Source organism: Sorex araneus, chromosome 4 (genome assembly GCF_027595985.1).
Source record: "Sorex araneus isolate mSorAra2 chromosome 4, mSorAra2.pri, whole genome shotgun sequence".
Taxonomy (NCBI): domain Eukaryota; kingdom Metazoa; phylum Chordata; class Mammalia; order Eulipotyphla; family Soricidae; genus Sorex; species Sorex araneus.
In genome coordinates this window covers 78,590,662-78,615,207 of record NC_073305.1, presented here as the reverse complement: position 1 = coordinate 78,615,207, position 24,546 = coordinate 78,590,662, and the positions used below count along the sequence as shown (strand labels likewise).

The window sequence follows — 24,546 nt, the reverse complement described above, 5'->3', positions numbered from 1 at the left end:
GGAGAGGAACTTGTTATGGGAGGAAGTGGAGAACATCTGAAGTCACACTGAGCCCAAAGGAAGGAGATGCTTGTTTCCTGGGGCTTTCCCCTCCAGCCTTCTCCTCCCTCCCGCTCGACACATTCTCCCTGAGGGGGATGAGGCTCTTCTTTCCTCCCCCTGCTCTTCGCCCTCCACCCGCCATCCCAAGACGTCTCTTCACCCCAGCCCTCTTCCCTTCCCACCTCCATAAGGTCTCACTGCGTGGACCCGGTTCTTGTACAGCACCCTGCTTGATGGCTACTAGCAGGTTCCCTGAAGACTGGGACTCTAGGCAAGTTTTGGGGAGGGGCCCCTGGCTTCTGTAGGTCATTACTGTTACTGCATGACTCGGTTTTGCTTCCAGCAGGAAGAGCAATGTTGAAATCTCAGCACAGCTCCATTCACGTTCATGAAATGGGTGGATAAAATGAGTTGCACAGTGGGGCTGAAGCCTGTACAGCGGGCAGGGTGTTTGCCTTGCTCGCAGTCAACCCCAGTTTGATCCCTGGCATCACATATGGTTCCCCGATCACCACCAGGAGTAATTCCTGAACACTGCTGGGTGTTCCTCCTCCCCCCCCCCAAAAAAAAATGAGTTGCAAGGGAAAGGGCAGTGAGTGTGGAAGCTTGGCAAGTAGCTATCAATATAATGACACTTCCTCCAGCTTCCTTCCCTCTCTGCCAGGAGCTGGCCCTTATAGAAGATCCCTGAAGGCATTGCTGGGTTTCAGATGATGGTAACTGGGGGAGAAAATAAATCATGATTTGCAGCACACTGTGTGGCCCCCCAGGTTAGGAAACCCAGGGACCAGGAAGGAGGAAAGATGCGCTGGTTTGGAGCTGAGTCTGCAGAAGAGCCTCGGCAGAATGTGACCCAGCACGTCAAGGGCCTCCCCTTCCTGCCCCACCATGAGGAACTAAATTTCCCCTCAGTAACCTGTTGTGGTAACCACCAAGCTATGTTTCATCCCTTGAGAAATGGCTTTTTCAGATAATTTTTTTAATTGAGCCCTGGGTTTTGTTTGAGGTATATGCTTCCTCTAGGTTTTGAGCCATACCCAGTGATGCTCAGAAACTACTCCTGGCTCTGTGCTCAGGTATCACTCGCAGTGATGCTTAGTGCTGGGACTCAAACTCAGATCAGCCCCCTGTATGTAAGGTAAGTGCCTTAACCTCTATACTATCTCTCTGGCCCAGGGTCTCCACACCATACCCTCTACCCTAGCAAACTGCCTGAGAAAAACCTGTTTAAAAAAAAAAAAGTCTTGTCCCAAATTCTGTGTGATCGAGGACGATACAGGAGATCAATCCAAGACCCAAAGGAAGAACAGCTCCTTTAAAGACAGTGAGCTGGGAAGACAGAGTAAAGCAGGTAAAGTTCTTGCCTTGCACACAGCGGTCCCAGGTTACATCCCGACATCCCATATGGTCCCCTTTGGCGCTGCCAGGAGAGAGTCCTGAGTGCAGAGACATGAGTAATCCCTAAGCATTGTCAGGTATGGTCCCAAAAGCAAAAATATAAAGACAATGAAGGAGTTCCATCTTGGCACTGCAATATAAATAAATAAAAATAAAGATAATGATAAGAGTTTCCCCAACCAAACTCCTAGCACCAGGAGATGAGAAAGTAAAATAAATGCAGAGAAATAGGTGGTGGACAGGAAATTGTGTTTTCATGTCCCTCTACCCACTTGGTCCTCAACAGGCACCCAGTTTTGTAAACTCTAAATAAATCCTTTAAAAAAACAATTGGAGGGGCTGGAGCAATAGCACAGCGGGTAGGGCGTTTGCCTTGCACGAGGCCGACCCGGGTTCGATTCCCAGAATCCCATATGGTCCCCTGAGCACCGCCAGGAGTAATTCCTGAGTGCAGAGCCAGGAGTAACCCCTGTGCATTGCTAGGTGTGACCCAAAAAGAAAAAAAAAAAAAAAAAACCAATTGGAGGGGCCCAAGAGATAGTACAGTGGGTAAGGTGCTTGCCTTGCACTCCGCTAACCCAGACTCAATCCCCTGCACCCCATATGGTCCTCGAGCCTGCCAGGAGTGATTTCTGAGCACAGAACCAGGAGTACCCTGAGCATTGCCAGCAGTGGCCCGGAAGCCATCATCATCATCATCATCATCATCATCAATTTTTTAAAAAATTTAAAGTAAGATGAAAACAAGCGAGTGGGGGACTGAAGATGAAGCTCTATGGAAGAACACACGCCTCAACCCTTCCAAGGTCCTGATTCCATCCTGGCATCCAAACAAAAGGAAAGGAAATAATGAATGAATGAAAATGAAGCAACGGAGGAAGGGAAGCAAGACCGCATGGAGAGACTGGAGAAGAGAATGAATGGGTGGGTGGTGCGCGCTCGGTCAGGAGGCCGGCCGAGGCCGGAGGGAGGTACAGTGAGTCAGGGCCCAGGGCCTCTGGCTGGGGGCGCAGGTCTGGGGACGGGGGATTCCGAAGGGCGGAGCCTCGGCCCGGAAGCGCCCGTCGGGGCGGGGCTGGGGGCGGGCCGGGCCGCGCGTCAGAACTGGCTGCCCAGCTGCAGCCGTTGGCCGCCGCCGTGGACCGCGCTGGCCCTGCGCGCCGGCCCCGGGAGCCCCCGCGGGACGCAGAAGAGGCCCCGGCGGCCGGGCAGACCCGCAGCCCCGAGCCGTGGGCCGGCCCCGCGGGCATGTCGGAGGCGCGGAAGGGGCCGGACGAGGCGGACGAGAGCCAGTACGACTCGGGCATCGAGTCCCTGCGCTCGCTGCGCTCGCTGCCCGAGCCCCCCGGGCCCTGCCCCGCGCCGCGGGGCCCCGCCGAGGAGCCGCACGGCCAGCGGCCGGACCCCGCCTGCGGCCCCGCGCCGCCCGCCGACGCCCGGCCTTTGTCGGGGAGCCCCGGGACCGAGCCCCCCGCCGGAGCCCTGAGCCCCCAGCAGCTGGAAGCGCTCACTTACATCTCCGAGGACGGGGACACGTGAGTAGGGGGGGTGCCGGCTGGGACCCAGCGAGCCCCGGCCCCGCCTGGCCAACTCGCCTCCCCGGACACTCGCTCGCGCGGAGCGCCCGGCCCTGCAAGGGACAGTCCCCGCGCCTCCCAGCCCCGCGTCCCACCCTGAGCGCGGTCGGGCCGGCCGGGCAGGGAAACGCCGCTAAGGTCTCGCCGCCAGCCCTCTGGGAGGCCCTGGGCCGACACCTGCAGCCGCCGCGCGCGCCCGGCCGGGGAAAAGCCCCCCGACCCGCCCAGCCCATCGGTGTCCGGCGAGGGCAGAGGCTGCTTGGTTTCCTCGATATCTGGGGTGCCCAGCCCCTGACCTCAGAAAGCCCAGCCCCGAAGGAACACACGGTGCCAGCCACAGGCTGCCGGTGGGGGCCAGGAAGCGCGCGGTGGCGGTGGCGCCCGGGTGCAGAGTTGAGACTCCCCCCGGAGGAGTGGGGGTGCTGAGGCGGGCTGGGGTGCACCCGGCCCAGCAGAGAGGCAGCGCTAAGCCCCAGCTCACTTCCTCCTCTGCAGAGAAAGGGGAAGTGAGGGCTGGAGTCAGTGTCCCTGACACCCTCCATTGCCCCAAACCCCCCTCCCTCTGCCTTTTTCCACGGCCAGCCCCGCCCCCTACCCCCCTTGAGTTGCGGGGAACTGGGCCAGGGGGCCCCTGGTGTGAGGGGCAGCAGCTGCTGTGGTCTCGCCCCTGGGGGACGAAGAAAGCTTTGTGGGGAGATGGGGATGGCTGCTGGAGGGTAGGGGTGAGCCGGAGAGGATGGGAATGGGGTGCATGAATAGCGGGGTGCCAGGCAGAGGTGTCTGCCCTGATCTGAGGTTCAGAGATGCAACCTGGGAGGCCTGAAACAGGACAACCTGGAGATCCAGGACAGGGTGCCAGAAGTTACCCCGGACCTTCCAGTTCTCTGGGCCCACCTCCCCAATTCCCAGGCCTGCAGCCAGTTCTGGGGTGGCTGCCTGGGGTCTCCATAGTGCAGACCTTTGTTCCCTGGGAGCTTGTCTTTAGCCTCAGTTTTTGTCTTTTCTCTGAGGGAGTCAGCTGGGGTGTCCAGACTTGGGGGGAGGGGTCAAGAATCCCCAGGGGATCCCCAGAAGGAAGGGGGCATGTTCTTCCCAGGGAACTGTCTGGGCCATGGGATGCATGGAACTGGGAAGAGGAAGTGGGACAAGGGACGAGCCAGGGAGAAAGGGAGGGAGGGAGGTGGCTTCAGACGGTGACCAGCCCGCAGCCCTGGCCTGGCCCTGGGGATTTCCAGCCGCGGTTCCTCCCTGCACTCTGGCTCCTGGGCCCTTCCCACCACCCCCACCACCCGGGTCTGCCCCTCCCCAGCCAGGCCTTTGAGCCGAGCTGCCCCCCTGAGCTGCCCCCCTCACCCTTCCACCGACCGTCCAGCTCTGGCTCTAGTCTTCACCACCTGATGCTGGGGGGAAAACCCCCAACACAGGAACTTCCCCTCCCCACTGGCCCCTGCACACAGCCCAGCCCTAGATTAAGTCTCTCTGTCCCCTGCCGAACACACATGCTCTGCAGAACACAACCTTCCCCCTCACAGGTGCATGGAAGAGCACGGAGGCTAGGAGTCCCTGGAACCCCGTCAGCCCTCGGGTGTGGAGGGCCCTCACGCACCCCTGGGGGTGGGGGGCAGTGCTGTTTGCCCTCCTGAGTCTCTTTCAGCTTTATCTTTCTCGGCCTTGGAATGAATAATACTGAGTTGCTTGTGGGACAGGGCACCTTTGTCTTCTCTGTCCCGCCTCTGGCCTAGGGGGTATGACCGGCAGAACCCAGCAGCCCTCCGCCACATTCAGCTGCTGCTGGTCTTGGAGAGTCTTGGAGGGGATCAGGAGAGGGACTAGAGTGGGGTGTGGGTGCACAGGAAGCTCCAGGCCCACCGGCACCTACCCACGCTCCCCAGCCCAGCCCAGCTATCCGGAAGGCCAAGGGACTTGGAGCCCCCACACCCAGGCTCCGGATTTTCTGCCCCTGATCCTGCCTTCCTGGCCCACACTCACTTTCTGCAGCTGCCCCGTGGATAACTACTTAGAAAGTCATGCATTCCTGCAAACCCCCGGATACGCCCGCTGTCCCAACCCCAGCCTCTTTGGCCTTGGGGCCTGACCCCAAACCTTGCCTTTTGCCCCTCCCCCAGGCTGGTCCACTTGGCCGTGATTCATGAGGCCCCAGCTGTGCTGCTCTGTTGCCTGGCGCTGCTGCCCCAGGAGGTCCTGGACATTCAGAACAACCTCTACCAGGTGGGTAGAGGCATCGGGGCCCAAAGGCTCCTTCTGCCCAGCAGCCAGGTCCTCAGCCTGGGCTGCATGCTGAAGAAACACATGTGAGGGGGCTGGAGCGATAGCACAGCGGGGAGGGCATTTGCCTTGCACGTGGCCGACCCAGGTTTGATTCCCAGCATCCCATAGGGTCCCCCTAGCACCGCCAGGAGTAATTCCTGAGTGCAGAGCCAGGAGTAACCCCTGTGCATCGCCGGGTGTGACCCCCCCCAAAAAAAAAGAAGCACTTGTGAGGCCCACTGAAAACGAGGTCCGGAGATGAGTAAGACACAGCCCTGGGCCACGTGGTGCTCCCAGCCAGGGCAAGGGAACTCCTACTTATGCAGCAGGTGGCCCAGTGCTCACACCTCCGTACACAGCAGGTGTGATAAAGGCCAGCTGCCGGGGGATCCCCTGGAGGAGTGCTGACAGAGGGCTGTGCCAGACGGATGTGGCCTCTCCTCCCAGCCCCCAGGGAGAGTGGAGGGCTCTCACCAAGGGGGGGAGGGCCCACGCTCCAGCCTGACCCTGCTATCCTTTCTCAGGGACTGAAGGGACACTTGGGAAGAGCAGGGGAGACTCTCCTCCCCGCAACTCCCAGAATTGGGGTTGCAAGAGCTGGGTCAAGGATGACAAAAGGGGCTGGAGTGACAGCACAGTGGGTAGGGCATTTGCCTTGCACACAGCCGACCTGGGTTGGTTTCCCAGCATCCCATATGGTCCCCCCTGAGCACCGCCAAGAGTAATTCCTGAGTGCAGAGCCAGGAGTAACCCCTGAGCATCACTGGGTGTGATCCAAAAAGAAAAAAAAGGATGACAAAGGGGAGGTCCTAGAAGGTATCCTTGGAAGACCAGGGCCAGCGCCTTTAGAAGCTGTCCTCAGAGGTCATTGGCAGCTGACAGTGCTGTGCACCCCCACCCCCTTCCCAGCTGTCCCGTGGATAACTGCTTAGTAATCTGTGCCACGGTTTACTGGGGGATGAGCGGGGATGCGTGCCATGGTGGCCCTGTCACCCTCTCTTCATGCCTGCAGACAGCGCTCCATCTAGCTGTGCATCTGGACCAGCCGAGTGCTGTTCGGGCCCTGGTGCTGAAGGGGGCCAGCCGGGTGCTCCAGGATCGGCGTGGGGACACAGCCCTGCATGTGGCCTGCCAGCGCCAGCACCTGGATTGTGCCCGCTGCCTGCTGGAGGCACGGCCAGAGCCAGGCAGAGGATCTACCCACTCTCTGGACCTCCAACTGCAAAACTGGCAAGGTGCGGGGCAGCCGCAGGGCCCGTGGGAGGGGACAGGACTGGGATCCCGCTCACAGGAAGGGGTCCATGGATCTGCCTCCACATAAGCACATAAATGGGTGCATACACACATAGGTGCTCAGTCCATCTCTACTAAATGAATGAATGAATGTGATCATTGAATTGACTGAGAACCTAGTGCAGGCTAAGCAGAATTTAACCTTGACCTCCCTGTCACCGTCATCCCCTTGCTCATCAATTTGCTCGAGCGGGCACCAGTAATGTCTCCATTGTGAGACTTGTTACTGTTTTTGGCATATCGAATACGCCATGGGTAGCTTGCCAGGCTCTGCTATGCAGGCGAGATACTCTTGGTAGCTTGCCGGGCTCTCCGAGAAGGGCGGAGGAATCGAACCCGGGTTGCCCACGTGCAAGGTGAATGCCCTACCCACTGCGCTATCGATCCAGCCCTACCTTAATCTCATTCCATGTAAATATGTTACTTAATTTGGCGCTGGAGCAATAGTACAGCAGGTAGGTTGCTTGTCTTGCATGTGGCTGACCCATGTTCTATCGCTTGAATCCATATGTTCCCCTGCACATATGGCCAGGGGTAGTTCCTGAGTGTAGAGCCAGGAGTAACTCCTGAGTATCACCGGGTGTGACCCAAAACCCAAAACCAAAAATAAAAGAAATGTATTACTTCATTTGTGTGGCGAGGGAGGGGACCTCATACATGTAGAGCATGTGTTCTGCCACTGAACTGCATTCCTCACCCATGTGACTCAAATAGTAGAGGTTAGAGTAATCCGTTAATTTGCTTCAGTTGCACTGAGGACCTTCTGTATGTCACATGCTAGTCTAGAAGCTTGGCCTGAATTCCTTTGTTTTTGGGAACAAAACAGAACCATATATATAGACACAGTCAGTGTAAGGAGTGAGGCATGCTTTTCTTGTAGGAGTCCAGGGTTGGTCTCTGGCACCATATGGTAGCCCGAGCTTCACCTGGAGTAATCCCCAAGCACCACCAGGAGTAGCCTCTCCCCTCACCTCCCGAAAAATGAACTGAGTGGGTTCACTTTATAGGAGTTTAAAGGGGGGACCCCCATTCCATTCTGCTCTTTCCCCCTTTAACCTACCCTAGGAGTATGAATATTTATACAGTAGGTTAAAGGGGGAAAGAAAGAGCAGGATGAGAGCCAGAAGGGGGCTTGAGGTCATGTTTAAATAGGGGAGACGGGCTGGAGCGATAGCACAATGGGTAGGGCATTTGCCTTGCACGCAGCCAACCCAGGTTCGATTCCCAGCATCTCATATGGTCCCCTGAGCACCGCCAGGGGTAATTCCTGAGTGCAGAGCCAGGAGTAACCCCTGAGCAACGCGGGGTGTGATGTAAAAAGGAAAACAAATAGGGGAGACGGAGACATTTGAGCAGTGACTCGAAGGAGGTCAGGGATGTAACTATGAACCTAATTCTCTAAGCAAAGAGCAGGGGTCCAGGCCGGGAAGGAAATAACAAAAGGACTGTAGGAGCCTTGGGCAGGTGGGGAGGTGGGGCGGTGGGCGCAGACCTGGAGAGGTCTGAAGGAGGTGGCTTCTGAATGGGGCTTGGGGGTGCGGGGGGAGGGCGGTGATGGGGGAGTGTGTCACTCGGCAGCCTGACCCTTGGAGCATGAAGTATGAACGTTGTGATAATATGACTCGGAGAGGTGGAAACTTTGAGTCCTTTTCGCCCTTAGACTTTTGAGGGGGTTTTGGGGTTTGCGTTTTAACAGTCCTGTGACCCAAAGCATTGAGTGGGCGGTGGCCCCTTGGGGCTGAAGGGTAGCGAGGTCCCCGAAGAGAGCGAGGGCCGGGCTGGTGGGTGCACCTGCTCAGCCCCTGCGCCCACCCCACCCCAGGTCTGGCCTGTCTCCACATCGCCACCTTGCAGAGGAACCGCAGGCTGATGGAACTACTGCTGGGGAACGGAGCTGACATAGACGCGCAGGTGAGCCGGCCAATCCCGGCACAGCGCGGCCCCGCCCAGCCCCCCCACCCCACCCCCGCGGCTCGCTGACGTCCTGATCTCCTTCCAGGAGGGCACGAGTGGAAAAACAGCCTTGCACCTGGCCGTGGAGACCCAGGAGCGGGGCTTGGTGCAGTTCCTGCTCCAGGCTGGCGCCCGGGTGGACGCCCGCATGCTCAACGGGTGCACGCCCCTGCACCTGGCCGCTGGCCGTGGCCTCAGCAGCATCGCATCCACCCTGTGCGAGGCAGGGGCCGACTCCCTGCTGCGGAACGTGGAGGACGAGACGCCGCAGGACCTGGCGGAGGATGTAAGGGGCTTGCACCCAGAGCTGCCCAGGAGCTGCCCCACGCTGCCCAGGGTCACTTGGTCAGGAGTCCCCGTGTGGAGGCTGTGGCTCTCACCAACGGTTTGAGCAGCCTCTCCCGAACTGCCCTCCCGAGGCCCCCATGAACTTGGCCAGCATCCCTGCAGATGAGGACAGCTCGGGGTCTGGTCGGTGGGGCTGGAGTCCGTCCTGGATTCCTAGGCTCCACTTCAGTAAGTGGTTGCAGATGAGGAATGTGGCTCAGGTATTTCCATGGTTGGAATCAAAAGTAAACGGAGAGAGGCTGGAGTGATAGCACAGCGGGTGGGGCGTTTGCCTTGCACGCGGCCGACCCGGGTTCGAATCCCAGCATCCCATATGGTCCCCTGAGCACCGCCAGGGGTGATTCCTGAGTGCATGAGCCAGGAGTGACCCCTGTGCATCGCTGGGTGTGACCCAAAAAGCAAAAAAAAAAAAAAAAAAAAAGTAAACGGGAGATTTTCTACACATTCTTACCTTCCCGCCCCCATCATGTACCTTCAAAAACACAAGAATAGGGGCTGGGGTGATAGCACAGCGGGTAGGGCATTTGCCTTACACACAGCTGACCCGGGTTCAATTCCCAGCATCCCATATGGTCCCCCGAGCACCACCAGGAGTAATTCCTGAGTGCAAAAGCCAGGTGTGACCCCCCCCCAAAAAAAAAAAAAAAAAAAGAACAGAGGTAATTACCTCCTAGGTGCTTCTTAGTTCTGATACTCTGGCATTTCCCTCGAATGATTACTTGACTGTGACCTTGGGGCTCTCGCTACCCCAAGGGGTCCCTGTTTTGTGGGGTTTATTTATTTTGGAGTGTGCATAAACATCAACTTAAGAGAAGACGTAGGATCTAACCAGAAAGCCAAGCAGTCAGATAACAGATGGGGTCTTGCTCATCCAGTCAACAGCAGTTGAAGTCAGTGGGCCATAGAAGTGGGGTCATTAATGAGTCTTTTCTATCCAGTCCCAATCCTCGGGGGCTTTGGAGGGAGCCCCCGTTTTTTGAGATTGGTAGGAAGAAGTGTTCCCTGGTATCCTTCAGCTCTCACTTGGTCGGGAGGAAATGGCCCCAGGGTTCTCCCTAGCCTCCTTCCTGCGTGACTGCCCCTTCTGGGGGCCTGATGTCCACTCCATTCTCTCCCTTAGCCCCTTGCTCTTTTGCCCTTCGACGACCTGAAGATCTCCGGAAAGCCACTGAGGTGCGCCAACTGAAGCCAGGCTGGCTCTGGGGCCCCCAGGACACTGCCTTGCTCCTCCGGACGCCGGGAGCCACAGCAGCTGCAGTTTGCTTCCAGGCCCGTGCCCTTCCTGTGTCCCCAGGGCTGCTGAGGACAGCCAGTGGCCGGCAGGCAGGAGCGAGAGGAGGAACCCAAAGCGAGAGCAACCGTCTGGAAGGCCGAGTGCTCCAGACAGCAGAGATGCTGGGACAGTTGCCCCCTTTCGCCGCCCCACCCCCTTGCCAAGCCCTGGATGACCTGTGCAAAGCCGGTCTGCCTCCCCTGAGGTGGGCCGGGCCTTATTGGCTCAGGCTGGAACTGCCAACCTGTAGGAAAGCATGGATGCATGGACCCCCCCCAGTGGGGCAGGACTGAACAAGGAACCCGCAGGAGCCTGAGGGATTCCACCTCATTGCTGAGAACTCTGACTGAAAGGTGAAAGACTTCACACAGGAGCCCCCCAGCTGGCCGCTGGGGAAGAGGAACTCTCGATGACACAACACTAAACCTGCAGAGACGCTGCTCGCGCTCTGCCCCAGTTGTTTTGTGTACGTGCATGTCTGTGTGTTGGGAAATTTCAGGCGGGCCACTCTGTGACCTTGTGGTGGCGGCAGGGAGAAGGCTGGGGCCTCGCTGGGGAGGGGAGAGGAACCCACAGTCCTCAGGCCTCTTCTGTGGGAATGCGGAGGGGCTGAGGAGGGAAAGGGCGACCCAGGTGGGAGGCTCCCCCCTCCCCGCCACCTCCAGGGCCCATCTGGAGAGCCCGGAGCAGATGGGCCGGCCTGGGAGGGTGACACAAGGCGGCCACGGCTTTTAACTGACTCTCTTTCATTCCACACATGTCAGGTCAGGCTCCACTGCCATGAGGAATACGGGGAGTAAATCAACAGCCTCTGGCCCCTTAGAGCTCACAGTCCCGTGAGCAGGGCAGTCGTTCATAAACGTGCAAATAAATACGCTATTGTGAATTCCGACGGGTCCTGTGGAGAACAGGAGCGGAGAGGACTAGGGAGCGGGTGGAGGGCCGAGCCTGGGGAGGGGGCCCAGGAGGCCGAGGGAGGGACGGGGAGAACGTTCGGGGAAGTCTTGGGTGAGTTAGAGGAACTGAGAGTCGGCCAGGGGGACTCTACCGGGGGCGCTGAGTGGGCGATGCAGCCGGGGGCCAGGTCGGGCAGCGCCCCGAAGGTCACGAGGACTGGGGGTGGGGGGCGAGCACGGGCAGCCCGGCCCGAAAAGGAAGGTCACATCCTCCTGCCGGAACTCGGGCCAACTGCGACAGGAGGAAGTGCCGGGGACTCCGGAGGGCCTCGCCGTCCCTGCCCCTAAGATGGTCCCCCGCCACCACCACCCCCCCCCCCCCCGCGCTGAGAGGCGCCGGCCCCGGCCCCGCCCGCAGGCGACGGACGGGCAGCGGCCCCCGAGCCACCTCCCCCTCCGGGCCGCGCGAGGGCGCTGTGGCGCGGCGGCGGCCCGGGGGGCTGCGTGGCCCGGCCGGGGGCGGAGGGCTGGCCCGGGAGGGAGGCGGGAAGAGCCGGCACTTCCGCTGGTCGCACTCACACTGCTGCTGGAAGCGGCGGCGGGAGCGGAGGGCGAGTGCGGCCCGGAGACCCGCATCCCCCGGCCCCGCTCCGCCCCACGGCCCGGGAACCATGGATGCCAGGTGCGGGGGGGGGGGGGGCGCCGCGGGCTCACGTGACCAGCCCCCAGGCCACGTGACTGCCTTTCCTGGGTACGGGCTGGGGGGGCCCGGGTGGGGTCGCGGCTGTGGGGCCGCAGGCCCGCGCAGTTCCCGGAACCAGCGGGAGTCGGGGGATCCTGCACGTTCCCCGGGGCGTTCGGAGAGTCGGGCGGAGGGATCGGGGTCCCCGGAGGGCGAGGGCAGACGGGGCCGCCGCCGTTGGCCTGGGCTGCGGGCCGCCGGCCGGGAACAGAGGGAACCTGTGTGGCCGGAGGGGCGGCCCGCCCCCGGGAGGGAGGGAGCCCTGCCCGGCCCGCGCCGGCCCCCCCAGGAGAGAGAGAGGCTCTTTGTCCGGGCCGGGCTGCAGCTGAGCGGGGCGGGGAGGAGACTCGGGGCCCTTCTCCAGCGTGGTCTCCTCCGGATGGCCGAAGGGATGGATGACCAACGGCCCTCTGATTCTCTGCCCGCTGTCCCCGCAGGTGGTGGGCAGTGGTGGTGCTGACGGCACTCCCCTCCCCAGGGGCCGGTGGGGAGACCCCCGAAGCGCCTCCGGCGTCATGGACCCAGCTGTGGTTATTTCGCTTTCTGGTGAACGCGGCGGGCTACGCCAGCTTCATGGTGCCCGGGTACCTGCTGGTGCGGTACTTGAGGCGCAAGAACTACCTAGAGACAGGTGTGTGGGGTAAGGGTGAAGGGCCCCTGAGCCGGGTTAGGAGGGCCGGGTTAGGAGGGCCGGCGGGATGTGATCAGGAGAGGGGAGGGAGGGAGGGAGGGAGGGAGGGAGGTCTGCAGCGGGAGAGCTGGCAACTCTGGAGGGCGTGGTGGGGCCTGATCTTGTGTGCCTTTTCAGGCAGGGGTCTCTGCTATCCCCTGGTGAAAGCTTGCGTGTTTGGCAGTGAGGTCAAGCCTTCCGACGAGGTGCCTCTGACTCCCCGGCCAGAGCCCCCGGAGACCACGCCCACTTGGCAGGCCCTGAAGCTGCTCTTCTGTGCCGCGGGTCTCCAGGTAGGTGGGCAGGCTCTGCTTCTCTTTCTGGGTGGCTCCTGGTGGGTCTCTGGAACCCAAGTTTTCACCTTACCCAAGTTTGCTGGTTGCTCTCTTTTCTGGGCCACACTCTGCCACCATCTTCTTCAAGTGCTGGAAGCACTGTCTTTTGTCCTTCTGTTACCCTCTTTTCCGTGTTATCTGCTATGCCGTTACTACACTTCCTCCTGCAGTGGCTCATCTGCTGTAAATCTGATCAAAGTTTGAGGTCGCTGTTTCAGCTCCCCCCCCCCGCCCCCTGCTAAGGCCTGTGGGAGGGATGCTAAGCTGACCTCATAGCATTTTGGAATGGGCACTGTTAGTTTCACCCCACATACCCTGTTTAACAGGTTTCCAATCTTCTCCGAGAATTCTTGCTTCCCTGAATTGGTTATGAACATACCACATACCCTAATATACCCGGGTGGGGAAAGACAAGGTCTGTACATTGTCATTTTAATGTGCTTTGCGTACTTGATTCCCTACAAGGTGAAATTAGGCTTAGGAAGTGGAAACTTCCAGTCAGTAGAGAAACCAAAACATGCTATTCTTTTTTTTTTTTTTTTTTTTTTTTGCTTACATGCTGTTCTTTAGATCAGTGGTTTCCACCGCCCATTTGTTATTCCCACTTAATACATGGATTGTGTCGTTATATCAGACAGCGGCAACCCGTGGACCAGCAGTCGAAGCTACTGCTTGAAATCATTTCAGCTTCCTGAGGACGACAACTAGTGAGAATCAGTTGTGTTCACCTTTTCTCTCTTGCTCAACTATTTATTGTCTGTTTCCACCTTCCTTACCCAGGTCTCTTACCTGACTTGGGGGGTCTTGCAGGAAAGAGTGATGACTCGAAGCTATGGAGCCACACCCACATCACCGGGGGAGCACTTCACGGACTCACAGTTCCTGGTGTTGATGAACCGAGTGCTGGCACTGATTGTGGCTGGCCTCTACTGCATGGTCTTCAAGCAGCCCCGGCATGGGGCACCCATGTACCGGTATTCCTTTGCCAGCCTGTCTAATGTACTTAGCAGCTGGTGCCAGTATGAAGCTCTCAAGTTTGTCAGTTTCCCCACCCAAGTGCTGGCCAAAGCCTCTAAGGTGATCCCTGTGATGCTGATGGGAAAGTTGGTGTCCCGACGCAGCTATGAACACTGGGAGTACCTGACAGCTGCCTTCATCTCCATCGGAGTCAGCATGTTTCTGCTGTCTAGTGGACCAGAGCCCCGAAGCTCTCCGACCACCACTCTCTCAGGCCTCATCCTGTTGGCGGGCTACATTGTCTTTGACAGCTTCACCTCCAACTGGCAGGATGCTCTCTTTGCCTATAAGATGTCACCAGTTCAGATGATGTTTGGGGTCAACCTCTTCTCCTGCCTCTTCACAGTGGGGTCCTTGCTGGAGCAAGGGGCTCTTCTGGAGGGGACTCGCTTCATGGGGAGACATAGTGAGTTTGCTGCACATGCCCTCTTGCTGTCAGTCTGCTCTGCATGTGGCCAGCTCTTCATCTATTACACCATTGGGCAGTTCGGGGCTGCCATCTTCACCATCATCATGACCCTCCGCCAGGCCTTTGCCATCCTTCTCTCCTGCCTCCTTTATGGCCACACCATCACTGTGGTGGGAGGGCTGGGGGTGGCTGTGGTCTTTATTGCCCTCCTACTCCGGGTCTATGCCAAGGGCCGTCTAAAGCAAAGGGGAAAGAAGGCACTGCCTGTAGAGCCCCCAGTACAGAAAGTGTGAAGGGCAAGTTTCCTCTATGGTAGCCGCTCAGACGCTGGCTGGCTGGCTGAAAGGCAAAATGCAGGTTTTCAGTGTGAGCCAGCTTTGCAGCTGGACACGGGCAGCCCTGGAGGCAGCCCCCAATCCCCCTTTGCCTTAAGTCGCCACCCTTCCTCTCAAAGTGTGATTTGAGTCCAAGGTGGACAGAAGGGAGGAAAGGTTCCTAAAGACTGGCACCTTCCAAGCCCTTGCCCCCTGAAGTCTCCTTGTTGACTGCCAGGTCACCTGTGCTTGTCCCCTACCTGGAATACCTTTGGGCTCCTCCCAGAGATTTGCATTTTTTAACTCTGGTGAGAAAAGCACAAGTGTTGTAGGCTCAAAATGCTGCTTTCCAGGAAAAAGATGGTGCTGTGCTGGGGTAAAAGGGGGTCAGCCCAGTAATGCCACCACCCCCTATAATGCTCCTGGATCACTAAGCTCCATGGGCCAGTTGCAGGTTTTGGTACTTTGGATATGTAACTTTTGGCTCTATTATAATTTTATTTTATTAAACTGCTGCAATGTCTTGGTCCTGTGTCGAGTGAAATACATGCTTTGTTTGCTAGACTGTTTCATGGTGTGACCAGTTACCAGTTATACTGGTTGCATGGTGACGGCATTTTATAATGCAGGTACAGAGTATTTGTACTTGTCTCAGAGCAGCACTGTAGAAAACACATCATCTTTATTTTGCATACTTTAATTTCAGAACAAAATAAACACAATACACAACATCCAAACCTGTAGTCAAATTTGAAGGGGGTGGCTTGAAACCCTACCCCTATCCTGCCTTTAAGATAGAAAAGACAGGAATGGGACAAAAAAAAAAAAAAGACCACTAGAGCCAGGTGGATAACGCCACTCAGAGGACTGCTGGGAGAAGGGATTAGGATACTATACAGAGAGCAAGTCTGCAGGTAGAAACTTCTAGTCTACTTCTTCCATGCGAGATGCATCCTCATCGCCCTCAAGAGGGGGTATCTCATCAGGAACAGCAGCACTGGGCTCCTCAGCTGTCACTTCGTCTTCATCAATGCCTGGAAAGCAGAGAAGAAATGACCTGAGATTTGCCCCTAACAGATTCAAGCCTGTCCCGTAACTGTAGCACCCCTGGCGCCTCAGGCAGCTAAGGGAACTCACCCAGGCCTAGCTTGATCATGCGGTAGATACGGTTGGAGTGGGTCTGGGGGTCCTCAAGTGAGAAGCCAGAGGATAGCAGGGCAGTTTCGAACAACAGGACCACAAGGTCCTTGACAGCCTTGTCATTCTTGTCTGCCTCTGCCTTCTGTCGCAGTGTCTCCACAATGGGGTGGTCAGGATTGATCTCCAGGTGCTTCTTGGCCATCATGTAGCCCATTGTAGAGTTGTCCCGAAGGGCCTGGGCTTTCATGATCCGCTCCATGTTGGCTGTCCAGCCATAGGTGCTAGTCACAATGCAGCAGGGTGAAGACACAAGCCTATTGGATATTGTGACCTGTGAAGAATCACAAAAAGCCCGAATTCGTATTACATCAGGTTCCTACTCTTGCCTTGAAGGTGTTTAAGTGCCTCAAACTCTAAAGCAAAGCCAAATTCAAATACATCAACTTAAGTTGATGTTGGTAGGGACTAAAATCAAGTACCAGTCAACTTGTTTTGGGGGCCACACTTAAACAAGATTTACTCCTGGCTCTCTGCTTAGCAAATCAAACTTAGGTCAGCCTAGTACAAGATAAATGCCTTATGTATATATATATATATAATGCCTTATATACGTATATATATAAGCCTAGTACAAAATAAATGCCTTACATATATATATATATATATATGGCATATACCTGGCCCCTAAGCCAACTGTCTTAAATCTTCATCTCAGGGCCATGAGATGGAGAAAATCGGCCAGAAGCTCCTTTAGTGCTTACCTTCTCAACCTTCTTATCCAAGATTTCCTTCATAAGTTTGCAGAGGTTCTCAAACTTTGCCTTGCTCTCCTCCATTTTCTTTTTCTCCTCTTCGTCCTCAGGCAGCTCCAGGCCTTCCTTTGTAACTGAGACCAGGGTCTTCCCATCAAACTCCTTAAGCTGCTGCACGCAGTATTCATCAATGGGCTCGGTCATGTACACTACCTCAAAGCCCCGCTTTCGCACTCGCTCCACAAAAGCAGAGTTGGCAACCTGTTCTTTGCTCTCGCCTGTTAAGGTTTATTGAACAATAACTCAGAATACACACCATCTGTTCTCAGATATTTTCCCTTTAAATAAATGTTCCTCCCCCTCTTCCCCACCCAAGGTTTTAACCAGACCTAGAGGCTCCAACATACCAGTGATGTAATAAATGGATTTCTGAGTCTCCTTCATGCGAGAGACATACTCTGAGAGAGAAGTCATCTCATCCCCAGACTGAGAAGTGTGATAGCGCAGCAGCTCAGAAAGGCGTCGCCGGTTAGTGGAGTCCTCATGGATTCCAAGCTTTAAAGACAGAAAAATTTTTACTTGGAATTAATCTCTTACCTACATAATTATTTGGTGAATAGACAATCCACCTGGATTGCTAATAAACATCTTACCTTTAGGTTCTTAGAGAATGCTTCGTAGAATTTCTTGTAGTTCTCCTTGTCTTCTGCCAGTTCAGAGAAGAGCTCAAGACACTTCTTAACAATGTTTTTGCGTATGACCTTCAAGATTTTACTCTGCTGGAGCATTTCTCGAGAAATATTCAGGGGCAGATCCTCAGAGTCAACCACACCACGGATAAAGTCTGCAATAAGCCAGGGATGAAAAAATAATAAGCAGCAGACATGAACAGACTAGAGCTCCCACTTTGCATGCAGATGAGTCCTTAGCTGAATCACTAACAACCCTCCCTGAAGAGATGGTGATATGTTGTATAGCTATGAATCTTAAGGGAAATAACCTTCAAGTTATTTGGTATTGTTTTGGCCAACGAGCTCAGTATTACGTAAAACACTTAGCCTTACATTTAAAATACCTTGTGTTTGATCCCCAAGAACCATAAAGGATCATGATGAAAAGGTCAGATAGGGAAACAGGATCCTACCCACTGTAGGCAGGGTAGGATGCTCATCTTGCACTCAACAGAAATCCCTGAAACTACATTTGGTCCAAGTCCTACTAGGGTATCCTGGAGTATAAAAGCCAGAAGTAAGTCTTGAGAGCAGTGCCCCCCCCTCCACTTTAAAGAGATAGCAGGTGATAGCTGCCTCTGCCAAGTCTAGACTGAATCCCTACCAGAAAAACTATCTCTATAAGGACATATTATAGACATAAAACATGTCTTATAGACATAAAAACTATCTCTATAAGGACCAGAAATATAATTGGGCAGGGGAAGGGGGGAACACTGGTGATGCAGCAGTGAAAAATAGCTTTTCACTGTAACTTCATCTATAGAGGTTTGATGCTTGAAAACAGCCAATTCCCAAACAAGGGATGTAGCAGGTCAAAGGTAAACACACTTGAGCACCACGGTTCAATCCATGGCAGAATAGTATGGGTAGGTAGCTAACTGCTTAATGATAGAACATACATTGTGTACATTTAGGCCTTCACCAGCACCAGAGGAAAACTGGTTGCATTCCTGTAAAGTGTAACTGTGTATGGGGCTAGACAGAGTACAGAAGCAAATAGGGGGGCAGCTTGTCTTGCACATAGCAGCCCCACATTAGAGCTCCATATGGTTCCCCCCAAGCCCAACAGGATTCCTGATCTCAGGAATAACTCCTGAGCACTACCAGGTATGGCCCAAAGACAGACAGAAAAGCTTTAACCACGTGCAGCAAAAGATATACTCACTCAGATATTCTGGTATCAGCTCATCACAGCTATCCATGATGAACACACGGCGGACATAGAGTTTGATGTTGTTCTTCTTCTTCTTGTTCTCGAAGAGGTCAAATGGAGCCCGGCGGGGGATGAAGAGCAATGCCCTGAATTCCAACTGACCTTCTACAGAGAAGTGCTGAAAAGAAATACAAGATGAGTATTAATAAAGGTAGGCGTTGGGACAGACTTACAGAGAAGGGTGTTTGCTTTCCATGCACTGCCCCAAGTGTTAGGGGGACCTTCTGAGACACTGGTTATTGAGTAGTGTAAGCTGGTATAAGCACTTGTAACCTCTTGTGTTATCCCTCCTTTAATATTATTAAAATTTCCGTAGTCAAGGCGATGCCAACAGTTAATTTCATTCATATGAATCTTGGACGTAAAATTGTGTGCAGTGACATTGACATGTATCCTAACAAAGCAATGGATATGTAAAACTGCCATGGACATCAATCACTGGGAAGGCTGCTGGCTCCATCAGTATGTCTATTAGCAAAATCCTCTATGCTTGCTCCTATCAAACTAAATAAAGCCCTCTTTCTTACCTTGACGGCCAAGTGGTCTTCCCAGTCATTGGTCAGACTCTTATAAAACTCTCCATATTCCTCCTGGGTGATATCATCGGGGTTTCTGGTCCAAATAGGCTTTGTCTTATTTAGCTCCTCCTGATCAATGTATTTCTCCTTAATCTTCTTGGTTTTCTTTTTCTTGTCCTTACCGCTATCATCCTCCTCATCTGAGCCAACATCCTCAATCTTGGGCTTCTCCTCATCATCTTTATCGTCCTCCTCTTTTTCACCTTTCTCCTCTTCTGCCTCATCATCACTGATTTCTTTCTCTCTCTCTTTCTCCAACTGCAAGTACAAAGAACAGTTTGTGGATACTGAAGGCATTATAAGCTACAGCTATCATACACGAGTTACCAGTCAATACTCACATAGAGGGTGATAGGATAACCAATGAACTGTGAGTGCTTCTTCACTACTTCTTTCACTCTCCTTTCCTCTAAGTACTCTGTCTGATCTTCTTTAAGATGGAGGATCACTTTGGTACCCCGGCCAATAGGCTCACCTGAAAATCACAATTAAGTGCAAAATGAAATGAAGGTCCACTAAGAGAGGCAAGACTTTTATCCCCTCCAGAACTTAAACCCAGGCATCTTAAAACTTACCATGGTCAGCACGGACAGTGAAGGAGCCTCCAGCAGAAGACTCCCAGGCATACTGCTCATCATCATTATGCTTTGTAATGACAACCACTTTCTCTGCTACTAGGTAAGCAGAATAAAAGCCAACACCAAACTGCCCAATCATGGAGATGTCCGCACCAGCCTGCAAAAAATTTTTCACGTAAGGCACTTGTTTTAAACAAGACAAAACATTAACAAAAGCAAATGCTGTGCACCCAAATACCACATACCTGAAGAGCTTCCATAAATGCTTTAGTGCCAGACTTGGCAATGGTTCCCAAGTTGTTTATAAGATCGGCTTTGGTCATACCAATGCCTGTGTCCACCAGAGTCAGGGTACGTTCCTGGGGATTTGGGATGATGTCAATTTTCAACTCTTTACCACTGTCCAGCTTGGAAGGGTCTGTCAGGCTCTCATAGCGAATCTTGTCCAAGGCCTGCAAATACAATTTGCAATTTATGAGTCTGTTTTAATAGTAACTCTTATGTGAAACTTTTCATGTTTTTAGTACTAATTTGAGGACCAACTACCTAAAATATCCGATATACCAATAATCGAAGCAAACCATTTAGTAAGACCTTAATCACTAATTTCAAAATACCAAGCACCCAGTCTTTTCTTCCCTTTAGTGTTGAAGGCAAAAATAATTAGATTACTCACATCAGAAGCATTACTGATCAATTCCCGAAGAAATATTTCCTTGTTGGAATAAAAGGTATTAATGATGAGAGACATCAGTTGGGCAATTTCTGCCTGGAAGGCAAAAGTCTCCACCTCCTCCTCTCCATGGTGCACTTCCTCAGGCATCTGAAACAAAAATTATCAATTAGAGAATTATAGGACTACTCAATTGGCTCCAAAATTCCACCACAATCTGTTGAGACTCGGGATTTCGGTTCACACTACTAAGAGCTGGGCGTTATGCACGCCCGAGACCTCCGCCTGCAGCCTTAACCGAACACGAGGGGGGCATTACCAACACGAGCAAGCTTGAGACCGTGTTCCTGGACACGACTCCCCAGATCAGACCAACTCGGATCCAGGGGTGGCTGACTACAAAAAACTGAGGCGATAAATTCGCCTGAGAACCTCGGGTGACCCTCGGGTGACCCGCCAAGACCAAACGAGTCACATTTCCACCACCCTCGGGGGCTAGGAGAGGTGACCGGCGCGAGGTTGCGTCAACCGGAGTTTCAACGGCGGTCCCACACGGAGAACGCGAGACAGGCGCCCCACGAGGGGGAGGAGACAGGGACCTTTGATCCCTAAGCTGAGGGGAGTGGTCCCCGCATGGGGCCACGGCCGGAAGCGAGGGCTCCGGTATGGCCACGCACACGGGCACGACCCCTCAACCCGGCAAGCTTTCAAGTAGGCGCTAACCCAGCAGATTAAAATGGTGGCCATGGTCGCGCACCCCCCCCCCCGTCACCACCGGACACGCGCAGGCCCGGGGCCACGCGAGGAGGGGGCGCCACCGCGCAGCCTCCCTTCGTCCCAGCATGCGGGCACCAGGGCGGGGCGCTGGGCTCCAGAAGCTTCCAGAACAATCTAGGCTCCCGGGGAGGGGAGGGGCGGGGGAGGAGTGAGTCCCCGAAGCTTCCAGAACCTGCCCCTCCCCCGCGCCGCCGGTCCCTCCGCCTCCACGCGGACTTCTGGAAAGCTCTAGAAGGTGGGACGCACGGCGGGCCCAGAAGGCCCGACGCTGACGGCCCCCCCCGACAGCCTCCCCGCCCCCACCCGGGAGTTGGACCAACGGGTCCGGCGCGGGGCGTGCTGGGCCGGGCCCGGCCGGCGCTGAGTCACGGCGACCGCGCCAACGACCACCCTCGCTCGGCGTCCGGCGCCCCGGGCCCGGTCCGGAAGTGGAGGGACAAACATGGCAGCGTCCCGGGCCGGCGCGGCGACCACGTGCCGCTGCCCACCGCCCCCACCCCGCTCGCCGGCCGTCCGGGCCGGGGCCCACAGCCCGTGGGCGAGGGAGCTCCTACGATGCCCCCCAGCCCGCCCGCCCACCCGCCCTCCCGAGGAGACGGAGCCGAGTGCCGCACGCCGTCCAGCGCCACGGGCGCCCGCGCTCCGCAGGCCCGGGCACCGGCGGGCTCCGGGGCTCGGGAGGGGCCGCGGCCTTACCGTGACGGAGAAGAGCCGCGAACACTAAGGAGCAGGGTGGGCTCGGACAGGGTCCAGCTCACGCGCCGCGACAAGGCTGCACGGGGGCGACTCAAGAGAGCGGCTCTGTGGCCCCGGCCGCCCTATATAAGGCGCAGCACAGCCCAACCGCCCGCCCCGGATCCTTCCGCCTTAAAGGAGGCGTCCGCACGTCCCGCACCTGCGCCTCCGGGCCACGCTGACGTCATGGCCCAAAATAGGGGAGGAGGGTGGTGAAGGGAGCGAGCCGCGGCCGCCCGCCGCTTGCAACAGCCCCTTTCCTCCCTGCATGGCATGGGACCCCGGCCCGGAGTCAGGACTTGGGAATGGTGTCAGGACATGCACACTTTCTCTAGCCTCCCCCCCAAGAGCCGAAACGAGGGGCGCGGCCGGACGGCCGGGAACACCCCGCCCGCTGCCCGCTCGCCCTTGCCCGGGGAAGTGCGCAGACCGCGAGCGGAGAGGAAATCTGCAGGGACAGCGTGGGTCCGTGTGGGCCGCGGGGTGTGGCCCCGGCGGGGGGAGGGGCGCCGCCGGGCCGGCCGAGGGACTCTTTCGGGCGCGCTTGGCGGAGGGAGCGGCGGCGGTACTGCGATCCTTCCAGCAGTTTCTAGGCTGGTCTAGGCGCTCGCGCCCCCGCCCCCGCCCCTTCCCGGAGCCCCGCCCCGCCCGCTGCAGCCCGGGCCTGCTCCGCAGCGGCCCCGCCCCGCTCCCGCTCTTCGCGGGGTCTGCAGTCTGGGGGGGGGGGCTTCTCGGGCTGCTGGAACCCGGCCGCGGGCTCGCTAGCCGGCCCTCCCGCCCCGCCCGGTGCTGCCCCGAGCCCGGGGGGAATGGAGAGAAACGGGGTACCCCTAGGGACCCTGCCCGCCGCTCACGAGCTGCCTCTCGGCCTGCCTAGGGTTTCGGCCCCCTGGTGCTGCAGAAGCCCAGAACTCGGGAGGGAAGGGGACCCCCCACCCACTCCGGGATGGTGGCGGGGCCTTTGGAGGCCGCCGGGGATGCGGCCCTCTCGGGCACCTGATACCTGGTGGTTCAGCTTCAAGGCTCACAGTCCCCCTCCCCCAGGCTCTGTCGCGCATGCCCGGTGCGCGCCGGAGCCCACTGTTGATGCCCCCCTATTCCCGCTACCTGGGGAGCCGGCCTTGCCTCATCCCCAGTACCCCCCCCCCCCGCACCCCTGATTTCTGGGGAGGGGCTCCCAAGGTCCTCCATGCCAGCGCTGTTTCCTAGACATTTCCTTTGTTCTTGTGTTGCATGAAAAGGTCCCTGACTTCTCTTTTTCCATGCCCCAGGTTCCACCTCACCGGCCCTGCCACCGCCATGGCATCTTGCCTCCCCCTCCTCCTCGCCTTTGCTGAGATCCAGAGAAACCTGAGTTGTGTCAATGAGTGTGCCGCAGCCCAGAAGGCCCCAGAGTGCTCCTTTCCGATGGAAATCTCAATCCCAGGCCACAGCCTCAACACACCTTCCCTTGGACAGAAGTCCGGAAACGCAGCTCCTGCCATCCCTCAACCCTGTGAAGGGGTGAAAGCGAGCTGGCCGCCCCTCACCCACCCACCCACCCGTGCACCTTTGTGAGCTGGGAACAGAAGGCTGCAGCAGCTGCTGTGTCCCCTGCTCCAAGTCTTCCTTCCCAGACCTCTGTGCAAAACAGGAAGCGTTCCGGTAAATCAGATGTCAAGGACAGGGAGTGTTAAAGCATCTCCTGATGAAGGCGCAGATCCTGCACCCGCGCCGAAACTGCGCTCTTCTAGAAGCACCCTTCTAGAATCGCTCTCCCACACACACACGCCGACACTAAGTCCCCACTCTGAGCGTCTCGCCTGGGGATGCAGAGATGCATAAACAAGGACAGGGTGTCCTCAGCCCAGTGGGGGCTGCAGCAGGCCAAGTGTGAATCACAGCAGTGTGGGAGAAGCACCAGAGACTTTACAGGCTCAGCCGGCGAGCCAGCAGGCTCAGGGCTCCTGCTAGTGAAGCTGCGCGGGTCTGTCCCCTGAAAAACTTGGAAAGGCACAGACTCCGTAGAGGAACCAGAACCCAGGAATCACCAAGGAAGGCAGAAGTTATAAGGGGGTCTCCTCCTCCTTGGCCACAAATGCAGTCCAGCAGGTAAGGCCTTGAAGACAGCATCTTGAGGTTCGAGACCCAGCATCCCACATGGTCCCCTTGAGTACTGCCAGGAGTAATTCCAGAGTACAGAACCAGGAGGAAGCCTGTGGCCTCTAAACAAAACAACCACCACCACAAAAAGGCCACCACTGCAGTGCTCAGGAGTTCCGGCCTTAAAGGCAGGAGTGACGGTACAGCCAGCGGGGTGCTTGCCTTGCCCAGAAACTAGGACCGGGACCACCCAGGTCCCATCCCCAGCACTCCCTGTGCTTTGAGCAGCTGCATGTGACTCAATCCTCATCTGACTTTAGCTGAGGTTGAGAGGCGTCCCTGAGACTTAAGTATGGGACCCTGTGCCCGCTGAGGCAGCACATAGACAAAATCAGAACATACAGAGATTAGCATGGCTCCAGTGCAAGGATGATTGACACACTTCTTTAATGATCAGATTAGCTATAATGCCCTATGTCGAATTATTTTAAACTTTGGAGAGATAGTACAGCAGGTAGGGCTTTTCCTTTGCCTGAACCAACCTGGGTTCAGTTTCTGGCATTCCGTATGGTCCCCCAAAGTACCCCCAGGAGTGATCCTTGAGTGCAGACATAGGAGCACTGCCAGGTATGGCCCCAAAACAAAACACACAAAAAGTTTTAAATTTTTCCCTCTTTTTCACCAAAAAGGTTGTAAATAAAGACCATCATACATTAAAATCTGAAAAAAAAAATGTATGCTGTCTTCTG

General features: G+C 56.2%; 3 protein-coding genes across 6 annotated transcripts; 2 read left to right on the top strand and 1 right to left on the bottom strand.

Moving 5' to 3' along the window:
* The first annotated feature begins 2,524 nt into the window (after positions 1-2,524).
* On the top strand, positions 2,525-11,039 carry NFKBIE (NFKB inhibitor epsilon). The gene is made up of 6 exons (XM_004605942.2): positions 2,525-2,975; positions 5,144-5,246; positions 6,298-6,520; positions 8,401-8,489; positions 8,578-8,817; positions 10,000-11,039. Exons 1-6 carry the CDS (start codon positions 2,689-2,691, stop codon positions 10,063-10,065), a joined length of 1,008 nt encoding a protein of 335 aa, XP_004605999.2. The 5' UTR covers positions 2,525-2,688; the 3' UTR covers positions 10,066-11,039.
* Positions 11,040-11,592: 553 nt separating this feature from the next.
* Positions 11,593-15,061, top strand: SLC35B2 (solute carrier family 35 member B2). Of its 3 annotated transcripts, none has more exons than XM_055134935.1 (4): positions 11,593-11,730; positions 12,228-12,421; positions 12,599-12,753; positions 13,576-15,061. In XM_055134935.1, the coding sequence occupies exons 1-4, from the start codon at positions 11,720-11,722 to the stop codon at positions 14,512-14,514; spliced, it is 1,299 nt and encodes a 432-aa protein (XP_054990910.1). In that variant the 5' UTR covers positions 11,593-11,719; the 3' UTR covers positions 14,515-15,061. The 3 variants fall into 3 exon arrangements, with proteins under 3 accessions (XP_054990910.1, XP_054990911.1, XP_012787606.2); XM_055134936.1 differs by having other exon boundaries at positions 11,609-11,730; positions 12,269-12,421; XM_012932152.2 differs by lacking the exon at positions 11,593-11,730 and having other exon boundaries at positions 11,806-12,421; positions 12,603-12,753.
* A 137-nt stretch (positions 15,062-15,198) lies between these two features.
* HSP90AB1 (heat shock protein 90 alpha family class B member 1) lies at positions 15,199-23,462 on the bottom strand. 2 transcript variants are annotated; one of them, XM_055134933.1, is made up of 12 exons: positions 23,265-23,462; positions 20,207-20,353; positions 19,776-19,982; positions 19,528-19,687; positions 19,294-19,427; positions 18,902-19,210; positions 18,327-18,492; positions 17,081-17,271; positions 16,835-16,982; positions 16,437-16,705; positions 15,673-16,006; positions 15,199-15,569 (listed from the first exon to the last, which is right to left on the bottom strand). In XM_055134933.1, exons 2-12 carry the CDS (start codon positions 20,351-20,353, stop codon positions 15,460-15,462), a joined length of 2,175 nt encoding a protein of 724 aa, XP_054990908.1. In that variant the 5' UTR covers positions 23,265-23,462; the 3' UTR covers positions 15,199-15,459. The 2 variants fall into 2 exon arrangements, with proteins under 2 accessions (XP_054990908.1, XP_004605885.1); XM_004605828.2 differs by lacking the exon at positions 23,265-23,462 and adding an exon at positions 21,677-21,835.
* Positions 23,463-24,546: the final 1,084 nt, after the last annotated feature.